Source organism: Syngnathus typhle, linkage group LG22, assembly GCF_033458585.1.
Source record: "Syngnathus typhle isolate RoL2023-S1 ecotype Sweden linkage group LG22, RoL_Styp_1.0, whole genome shotgun sequence".
NCBI lineage: Eukaryota > Metazoa > Chordata > Actinopteri > Syngnathiformes > Syngnathidae > Syngnathus > Syngnathus typhle.
In genome coordinates this window covers 4,177,260-4,187,582 of record NC_083759.1, presented here as the reverse complement: position 1 = coordinate 4,187,582, position 10,323 = coordinate 4,177,260, and the positions used below count along the sequence as shown (strand labels likewise).

The 10,323-nt window shown below is 41.1% G+C and overlaps 2 protein-coding genes across 2 annotated transcripts; both read left to right on the top strand.

The window, feature by feature from the left end:
- Positions 1-467: 467 nt before the first annotated feature.
- On the top strand, positions 468-4,097 carry LOC133146727 (potassium channel subfamily K member 13-like). The gene is made up of 3 exons (XM_061270732.1): positions 468-998; positions 1,356-2,119; positions 3,592-4,097. Exons 1-3 carry the CDS (start codon positions 668-670, stop codon positions 3,745-3,747), a joined length of 1,251 nt encoding a protein of 416 aa, XP_061126716.1. The 5' UTR covers positions 468-667; the 3' UTR covers positions 3,748-4,097.
- A 490-nt stretch (positions 4,098-4,587) lies between these two features.
- On the top strand, positions 4,588-8,401 carry LOC133146726 (26S proteasome regulatory subunit 4). Its single transcript, XM_061270731.1, has 11 exons — positions 4,588-4,668; positions 5,139-5,192; positions 5,435-5,531; positions 5,655-5,779; positions 5,863-6,048; positions 6,125-6,253; positions 6,449-6,545; positions 7,038-7,227; positions 7,301-7,452; positions 7,565-7,719; positions 8,073-8,401. The coding sequence occupies exons 1-11, from the start codon at positions 4,666-4,668 to the stop codon at positions 8,205-8,207; spliced, it is 1,323 nt and encodes a 440-aa protein (XP_061126715.1). The 5' UTR covers positions 4,588-4,665; the 3' UTR covers positions 8,208-8,401.
- Positions 8,402-10,323: the final 1,922 nt, after the last annotated feature.

Sequence of the window (10,323 nt, the reverse complement as noted above, 5' to 3'; positions counted from 1 at the left end):
GATGCCTGCAAAAGACAGATTCTGATTTTTAACTTCTTAAAAAGCTTCTTTTTTTTTTCAGTGACATGACGACGCATGCAAAAAAATCTACTTAACAGGGCATTCCAATTAATCATTATTTTCTAATCATTTCTATTTTCTCTGTTGCAAACAGTCAATTAAATTATGCTAATAGCTGCATTGATGTGACGTAATAATAAACAAATTAGCAGCTGTTGTACCAAAAAAAAAAACCTGTAGTTTTCTCAACCAAGCAGAGTTTATGATTTTTTTTTTAACAAAAACATAAGTGTACAAATTATATTATGTTTTGCAATTTAATCCCTAGTCTGCATTTGCTACTAAAATGAATCAGTGGTGTTGGCGTCGTCCCTCACAGTCGTGCGTAAAACGTGCGCTCTGGAAAGGTGGGGGCGGGGGGGGGGCATTTATTTTGGAGAGGCAGGACTTGAGCGCACCACAGCACGACATCCACAGGTTGTTGCGCAATCCTCGTCGTCTCTTTTGCACGACAAGACGCACCAGATGTGGAAAAGGCAACCATCTTTTGCTTTGCTCCTGTATATTTGCGCATGTCTTTCTTCGACAGTGAGCGCGCGTCTTATTTGGAGAGCATCATGAGAGAAGAACCTCACCCCCGCTGCGCCAAGAGGAGGACAAAAAAATAATGGCACTTAGAAGTGCTTGCTGCTGCGGTCCAATTAACGAAGATAATGCGAGATTCTTGCTTCTGGCTTTGTTCATTATCTTCTATCTGTTTTGTGGAGCAGCTGTCTTCTCCGCGCTGGAGCAGCCCAAAGAAAGGGAGGCCAAGGAGCGATGGACGCAGAGGTTCGAGATCTTCAGGCAGGCTTATAATTTGAGTAAGAAAGAGCTCAACAGTTTCCTCAGGAACTACGAGGAAGCCAATGTGGCTGGGATTCGAGTGGACAGCATCAGACCCAGATGGGACTTCACTGGGGCGTTCTACTTTGTGGGAACTGTGGTTTCCACCATTGGTGAGTGCAGAAAATACCTCAAATAAATAAAAATATTAAGTGGATAAATCAAATACTAATAAATATGGCATGCAGTGTGGAATTCAGTTTTCAATTTGTAGAAAATGTCTTGTTTTGGTCAGTCTCCTGAATTAAAAATTAATTATAAGTATTAATTATTAAGCCACATATTTGTTTAGCACAATTTGTCAAAGTTGTCATAACGACCGCTTAAAGACTGCTGGAGTTGAAATCATAAATTGTCATTTATTTAATTGTGATTTATTTGCCTTTAAGACCTATTAAACCAAAACATTTATGGTTAATTAAAGTTGTGTTGTTTCTAGTTTTAAGGTCACATTGTTTTGTGTGTCCAAGGTTTTGGAATGACCACACCTGCCACAATTGGAGGGAAGATCTTTCTGATGTTTTATGGCCTTCTCGGCTGTGCAGCCACCATCCTCTTCTTCAACCTCTTCCTCGAACGGGTCATCACCGTTATCGCCGTGGTCCTCAAGTCCTGCTATGAGCACCGCCATAACAAGGGGGAGGTTGGTCCTCATAACGGTCAGGGGGTCCGTGCAAGGTCGAGTGGAAAAGGAGAGGATCTCGCCGGCTGGAAGCCTTCAGTCTACTGTGTCATGTTCATCCTCGGAGCGGCGGCCATTTTAGTCTCTTGTTGTGCCTCGCTCATGTACTCTGCAGCTGAAGGCTGGGGGTACCTGGATTCGCTCTACTTCTGCTTCGTGGCCTTCAGCACCATCGGCTTTGGAGATATGGTGAGCGGTCAGCGGCTCATCTACGAAGGCAACGCCACGGCAGCGTACCAACTGGGAAACTTCTTGTTCACCCTAACGGGGGTCTGCTGCATCTACTCCCTCTTTAACGTCATCTCCATCGTCATCAAGCAAGTCCTCAACTGGCTGCTGGGGCGACTCGAAGCCCCGTGTAGGTGGTGTTACTCCAGAAAAGGTCACCACCCTCTTCGTCACCCACGTCGGAACGTGGTGGCCCCGGGCCACTTGCGAGCACGCAGCGAACCTTCCATAGAGACCGACGCCGTCAACGAGAGCGAGACTGACGCCGGACGTAGGATGTCTGGAGAGATGATCTCTATGAGAGACTTTCTCGCAGCAAACAAGGTCAGAAGATGTGTAATCTTTTCATTCCTATCTTAATATCTATTTAATATATTTGCTAGGAATTTAATGTTGTGACATTTCTCTGAATAACAGTCGTCCATTCCTATTGTGAGAAGCTCCTGAGCAACTCTTCATTGGTACCATTTGTCTTTAAATTTACATAAGTGACACTACTTCACACATAAGTGGAACACGTGCACGGCGCTAGCTTTCCAATCAGTCTCTTGATTATATTTTAACGTAGAAAGGGAACTATGGATTCATTTTCATCAGAATCATTTGAATAATATGCTCCAGTGACAAGAGGAAGAAAAAAAAATAAAGTAGAGCAAACATGTTGTATAAGAGCTTCAAACTGTTATGTCAGACTGTCTGGAAATATAACGTGATTGAAAGTTTGGCTGAAATATTCATGTTTTTATAATGTGGGAGGAAGTTGGCATATAATTGGGAGGGGGAAAAAAAATGCAACCACCAAGAGATGTCAACTCCAAACATCAGAGTGTACGTATATTTCAAGAATTGATGTGTTTGAGCCTCTCGAGCTTCATCTTTCAATTAAAGAAATTATTCTACTGCTATTTTTCTAGTCTGGTTTAGAAAGAAAATACACTTCCAGATAAGGAGGCTAATAAGCAAAACAAGAAAATAATTTTTCACTTTTACTCCAATCAGTTCAATCACAACATTGTAGCTGGCCAATTTAATATAATGGAGATGATTTGATTTTCCAGTCAGCTTCTTATCCGCCATCTTCGGATTCTTTTTTTTTTATTATGCTTTTTTTTTTTCCTTGTCCACACAACACCTCATTCAAACATAGAAATGTAGTGCGGCACATCACACAGAGAATAATCTTGAGGCATGCATGGTGAAGTCTCAAATTGATAGTGGTGTGCAAACACAGCTGCATCTATTGTTTAACCGAATAGTCATAACTCTGGCTCCCAAATCCAATTCCTGACTGTTAGCCCTCTACACTGTGTCTGCAGTGTAGAGTCTACACTGAAGTTTAAAATATATATTTTACGCCACCACTCCTGATCCACTTTGTATGCTGTACTTGTATTATTCATCGGTCACACGGGGGGGGGGGGGGGGGTTGATTTTTAACTAACCTAATGTAACCCAGCAAGATTTGATGCACAGGGTAAAGAAGAGTGCCTTTGGTAACCTAGCAACAATATGGCCCAATTAGTCCTCTGCGAGTGAAAATGTGGGGGCTGCCAGCACCATTGGGCTCAAACTACTTGCCAAAGTGATTCACTGTCTTCTGCACAGTTCTGTAATGAGAAAAGGACAAAATTGTTGTGTGACTAGGATGGGAGTTGTTTTATACCTGTCAGCCGCACTTTGTTGTGATCTTTCTTCACTTAAATTAACACAGGCGTGGAACAAAAGTGGATTCAGAGATATAACCACTGCCGACAAGTGGCTCTTTCTCATCTGATTTTATTTCATGTCTGCTGCAGGTGAACTTGGCTATCATGCAGAAGCAGCTTTCCGAGATGGCAATAGGACACACGCGCCAACCCGGTCCTACTTCACATCACAACGGCTTCTCGGGAGGAGTGGGGGCTCTCGGCATCATGAACAACCGGCTCGCTGAGACAAGCATGGACAGATAGAGAGAAGTAAAGTGGATCCATCAGCGTGAGGATGAGCGTGGAGAGGGAAAATCAACAGACTTATGCTTCCTTGGAGATTTGAATACTGTGTATTTCTTGTTCAAATGTGTAGACAAACAACATGAATGATGCATGATAGTTTGCAGGAATTTCACATGTAGGTTCAGTTTCTTGGACTGTTCTTCCCCAGGGTATTCAGTTTCCATGGCGATATAGAAGCTTGCTTTACTCCCTTGTATCCAAGCTTTAAAAGGCTTATTTGCCATATGCGACTGCACAGCTGACTTCCACTGCGCTTACACTGTACAGCATCTCGCACTGTTTCACAAGGATGGGAGAAAACTGACTTCAATAAAGTGGCTGTTTTCCCGGGATTTGTCTTTTATTTACAAAAATTAGAGTGTCAAGCAGAATATAAAATAAGTTTCCAAACTTATTGAATGAGCTTATGCTACACCATCATCATCATGAGAGGGAACAGAATGCAGTATTGAAAATAACTACTCGTTTGATCTAGCCTTTATTCATGATACAATTTTAGCTCAAATTTGACTGTATGCCACTCACAAGTATAAAGGTAAGAAAACAAAAAGTCGAAGTACAGGTTTCTTGAGTTTAGGATGACACCTGTTTATATATGTGTATAAGTGTCTATGTACTCTTTCTGTGCAATACAGTACGGAAAGATTTAAAATATTCAGAAATACAAACAAAAATTGACAGTACACGTCTGACGGTCATTTTTTCAGTGTAATATATACTACATCACATATAAATACATATACTGTAGGAGATCTGTACTCCAAACACAAGGCGGCGGTAGAGTGCCAATGCACCATATGATGGGCGACTCAAAACAACAAGGCAAAGAAACTGGTGCGTTGACTCCGTGACGTCATTCCCAAGCGACGAGAAACAATGGTAAGTGAGCAAGCAATTTTCTCTACGCCTCGAAAGGTTTATCGAACAGTAACATTGCAATACTTTATGTTGGACCAACATAAAATATGATGTAGTTGTATTCAATGTATTGTTTTTATTCGATTACTTTTGTTTGGTATTTTCACAAAAAGCACCACGTTTTAACGACTGCTTCAGCCTTTAGCTGATGCTATTAGCGTTAGCTTTTCTGTCATCTTGTTGTCATTTCTTGCGATGTCATTTAAAATCTCCTCGTGAAAATAGTGACTTTACATCCAGTGTGCGGGTGGGGTTCCTTTTAAGAACGTTTATTTATTCTACACTTGTTCATTTATTTTGACGAACGGAGCTAATATGTGGGTCGTGAGAGTCGATTTGGACGGTCGCGAGTTCTGTCTTGTCTGTTATTGAAACATCTTTATAGTTTGGTATGACTGACACTAATATTAAACAATGTGTGACTATTCAAGGGTCAAAGCCAGAGTGGCGGTCACGGTCCAGGGGGAGGCAAAAAGGATGATAAGGTAAGGTTGGCATAGCACGTTTAAGGTAACAATAACCTGCTTATGTTATTATTATTGTTTATATTACACCGCATAATCCACTCACGTGTTATGTCATGACATATCTCGTGTTTTTCCCTCTCGTCATGAAAATGATGTTAAATTTAGACTCTTTTTTTTTTTTCCCATGTTGGCTCCATTCAAATTTGTATTTATTTTTAAAGCTTTGGTTATGCCGCTTGATAAACGTTTCACTTTTTCAGGATAAGAAAAAGAAATACGAGCCCCCAATTCCCACTAGAGTTGGCAAGAAGAAGAAGAAGACAAAAGGACCAGATGCTGCCAGTAAACTACCACTGGGTAAGTAAATAAAAGCAACTAAAATCGTTTTTACTTGCAAATCAGTTTGGGTGCGAACTCTAGCAGTAGAAATGTTGTGCGTTTATGTGACTGATCATTCTGAAATGATTTTGATCATTTCAGTCACCCCTCATACTCAGTGCCGCCTGAAGCTACTAAAGCAGGAGCGGATTAAGGATTATCTCCTCATGGAGGAGGAGTTCATCAGAAACCAGGAACAAATGAAACCCCTGGAAGAAAAACAAGAGGTAAGTCTTATAAACATATTGAATACATAGGAATTCTATAATATGAGCAGCTGCTGGATAGAAAAGTTGTCTTTGCGTCACAGGAGGAGAGGTCCAAGGTGGACGACCTGCGAGGGACACCCATGTCTGTGGGAACTCTGGAAGAGATCATCGATGACAACCATGCTATTGTGTCCACCTCAGTTGGATCTGAGCATTATGTCAGCATCTTGTCCTTTGTGGATAAAGATCTGCTGGAGCCAGGGTGCTCAGTCCTGCTTAACCATAAGGTAATGTTCAAGGAAGCTCCTCCATTTGTCATTCAAAATTTTGATAAGGTTGATATTCATCTTGTTTCTCCTTCAGGTTCATGCTGTGATTGGGGTGCTGATGGATGACACGGATCCATTGGTGACTGTGATGAAAGTGGAGAAGGCCCCTCAAGAAACATATGCTGACATTGGGGGACTGGACAATCAGATCCAGGAGATAAAGGTTAGAGTAAATAAATTGTTTCATTTAATCCTTTTGTATATTTTATACAAGTTTTGGAAATACTAACAGCTGAGCATTTGAATGCATATTGAAAGGCTACTTTTTTTATTTATTTTTTTAATCTATGTGGATGTCTACGTGGTATATAGTTGTTAAATCCACAGTCCATATGTTGATTGTGTGGTGCTCTTCCAGGAGTCAGTGGAACTTCCTCTTACACATCCAGAGTATTATGAAGAAATGGGCATAAAACCGCCAAAAGGTGTCATCCTCTATGGACCACCTGGCACAGGTGAGCATACAGTAGCGGACCCAGTATTTAGAAATTAAGAAATTATTGTCAGTGCATGTAAGTGGACAACATTAATATTCTTCCACACATTCAGTTTACTACTCATAAAATCACCTATTCAGATTTTGGGGGGAATCAATCAATCTATCATCCATTCTCTGTTGCGCTGATTCATCCTCTCAATAATACCGTGTGCCGCAGCCAAACTGACACGTCCGCTAGATGGCGCCAAAGCGCCGTTTAAGAAGTACTTAGGTTTGAAGATACAGGCCTGTGGCGCTATCTTGTGGCATCGTGCTGCCAAGGAAAGATGAAGTGGGACATTTTGACTGTGTGTGTCACAAAAGGGCCATTTTTAGTCTAGCTGTTTCAAAATTAGTTGCACAAGTCATCCATTGCATCATTAGACATTCAAACCATATCTGGGATGATGCATTGTGGTCACTGTTTTTTTTGCTAGAACATTTCTAATCTGTAATGTTTGCTCACCAGGTAAAACACTGCTGGCCAAGGCCGTAGCCAATCAGACGTCTGCCACTTTCCTGCGTGTGGTGGGCTCCGAGCTCATCCAGAAGTACCTGGGAGACGGGCCCAAGCTGGTACGAGAACTCTTCAGGGTGGCAGAAGAACACGCGCCCTCCATCGTTTTCATCGACGAGATCGACGCCATCGGGACTAAGAGGTGCAAAGACGTTCTCGTCGAAAGCAGCGTTCAGGACAGAATGGCGGGCATCTGACGAGTTTGTGTCACACAGGTATGACTCCAACTCTGGTGGCGAGAGAGAGATTCAGAGGACCATGTTGGAACTGCTCAACCAGCTGGACGGGTTTGACTCGCGGGGCGACGTCAAAGTTATTATGGCTACTAATCGGATAGAGACTCTGGATCCGGCCCTCATCAGACCTGGTCAGTTGGACTCCTTTTGTAGATCTTTTTTTTTTCTTTGTTGATTTTATTATTATTATTTCTTATTTGTAGTAGTAGTCAGTGCTTTTTGTTTTAATTTTGTTCCCCTCAGGACGAATTGATCGAAAGATCGAGTTCCCCCTGCCTGACGAAAAGACCAAACGGAGGATCTTCCAGATTCACACGAGCCGCATGACAGTGGCTGACGACGTCACCCTCGACGACCTCATTCTGGCGAAGGACGATCTGTCGGGAGCAGACATTAAGGTGCGATAAATTAAGAGGACAATTTTCCGTTTGGTTGACATTGTCAGATTAATTCATTTTCCCAATTTTTTTTTTTTTTGTGGTTTGAGTTTAGATTGGTGTTTGAATACCTTGTACAGTGTTTGTCAAAACTAAGAATTTGAGGCTGCCCGGAGGGAGACCTCTGAATATTATACTTATATATTATTAGTGTCAATAACTGCTTGGAAGTTTGTCCGCTCCCCTCATGTGGCATGTTAAGAAATGACGTGCATTTTGCCAGAAAAAGGCAACTAAATTATTTGTTTTCACGACACTCAGCTCCATTTATCATAAATGATTCAGCAAAATAACAAAGTCTTTGTCCACCGCAGGCCATCTGCACAGAGGCAGGCCTCATGGCACTGCGGGAACGCCGCATGAAAGTCACCAACGAGGACTTCAAGAAATCCAAGGAAAATGTCTTGTACAAGAAGCAAGAAGGCACACCGGAGGGATTATACCTCTAAACTCCAAACCTTTCTCTTTCTTCCCACCCCGCCTGTATACAGCACCATGTGAAAGAAAGAGAGGGGCCATCAGATGAGTTGTTCATCTCGTCAATGAGAATTTTGTCATATTTCGTGCATGTCATGTCTGGTTTATCCCACTCTCTTTAGGTTCCAGTTTCAGATATTAATAAAAAAAAAATACATTATAACCAGTCCTGTGCAAGATTTTGGTAAAATCTATAATCCAATCTATTGCAATCCACACTGCACGTCTGATTCCACCACAGATGGTAAAGATATAAGTCCTGTCCTGATAAAGTGCTGTTTAAAGAGAGGGGGGGGGGCAAAATCAGTGAATTTTCACAAAGCTGTCAGCAAATATCCAATACAAGTGCAGTCTGAATTGAATCTGCTGTCATATTTTAATCAGCAGTTAAATGATTACAGCACAGATAAGTAAATGCAGCTAAGCTGATGTCTGACAGTGCAACAGAGCAGCAACTGATTTAATCCCTCTTGATGTGGAGCCACATGTATCGCTGTGCTCAGCAGAAAGAGGTCCCGTGCAGCAGGCATCCGAGAAGTGCCCCTCCTTCCAAACACTTTCCTTATTGAATCCGGTCGACATTTCAAATGCTATGGAGTAAAATTGGTCAAATCCTTGGAAAATAACACCAGACAAGCCTTGAAATTGAACGCCTCAGGGAACAGGAAACAAGGTCACCAAAGAAACACTGCGTAATACTTTGCAAAACTGTCGATCACTGTTACCACTGGATACTTTTTTTTTATGATTAAATTTTCTTAAGCCACAGTGTAGCCCCCTCCCAGATAGCAGCTACTGCAGTGCTAGAGCATCTCCAAAAAAACTGAAGACAAATTTGTGTGTTTTAACATACTTGGCTAATATGATATTATGAGATGACATATTCATCATTCTGCTCTGTGGCCACTACGTGACGCTATAGAGTCAAACTCCCATTCTGACAGACATGACTTACAAGTGTGTTGGGACGCGAGGAACAATATGTCAAAACTGTCTGCCACACCGCAGGAAATGAGAGGTAAAGTTGTTTAGTCATCACACGTACCAACGTAAGGAGAAACCCTGCAATGCCGAAATGAAAGCTGTCGATTTTACTCGGCCCTGACACACTTGTAGCGGCCAATCGTAAATCTGCACTCTCCCCATATCATTTTCTGCGGGCCAATGAAAAATAGTTACGTTTTATATCCGTCGTCATAATGTCAAGGGATTAGAAAATAAGGCGTTTGCAGACCAGTGCTGAACGGTACATTACTTTTCAACTTTTCTAAATTTATGTTTATTATATTCCCATCAAACGCCGCTGCCTGGTGCAATGCAGGTCCCGTGTGACCAATGAGAAGAGCCGACACATGGAGTATAATATTGCGGGTCTGAAATAGCCAATCAGAAGCGACTTCACAATGCCGGGTACCGCAAATTCTCCAGCTTCAACCATGGCACTTCCTATGCTAGCGGGATCCTTGCGCGGAAGTAAACTAGTGCTTTTGCTAGGGAACTACTTTGTCTACAAATTAAAAATACCTCCCAAAATAAGATTGTTGATTTTTTTTTTAAACGTTTAGAGATACACTTTGATGCCCAATTACGAGTTCATCTTTTTATCTATTATAATTTACACTTAGACGTTGTAGGTTTTGTTTGGCACTAAGTATTAATTGGGGGTTTATTTTTTTATTTTTACAAAAATTGTTGACAATGGCTTTGGATTGGATTTCATAAAAAATAATGTATTTTTTCTGTTATCTCATTAAAAAAATATTCTGAAACAACACATCACAGGCATTTGAGTTGTGTGCAAAAGGAGCCAAGTTTGTATTTTACAAATGGTGCCTTAAAACAATGGCTATTTTCTGTGTTTTATAAATGTCAACAAAACATTGAAATATGTCCGACAACCTTTAAAAAAAAATAAAAAGAAAAAAAATCTTGGCCTATTGGTTTCTAGTAGCTATATCAACCATACGTTTATTATCTGAAGGCTTTATTCTGCTTTTTTTTTTTGGTCAATAAATTAATATAATATAATAAATATACTCTAATACTTTGAAAAATATATCATTTAATACAAGGCAGCATCACATTGAA

Excerpts from the sequence above, each read along its gene's own strand:
- LOC133146727 (XM_061270732.1), top strand. The coding sequence starts at position 668 with ATGGCACTTAGAAGTGCTTGCTGCTGCGGTCCAATTAACGAAGATAAT. Across the intron at positions 999-1,355 it reads AACTGTGGTTTCCACCATTG|GTTTTGGAATGACCACACCT; the intron begins GTGAGTGCAGAA and ends TGTGTGTCCAAG. Across the intron at positions 2,120-3,591 it reads ACTTTCTCGCAGCAAACAAG|GTGAACTTGGCTATCATGCA; the intron begins GTCAGAAGATGT and ends TGTCTGCTGCAG.
- LOC133146726 (XM_061270731.1), top strand. Across the intron at positions 5,780-5,862 it reads CCCTGGAAGAAAAACAAGAG|GAGGAGAGGTCCAAGGTGGA; the intron begins GTAAGTCTTATA and ends TTTGCGTCACAG. Across the intron at positions 7,720-8,072 it reads TGTCGGGAGCAGACATTAAG|GCCATCTGCACAGAGGCAGG; the intron begins GTGCGATAAATT and ends TGTCCACCGCAG.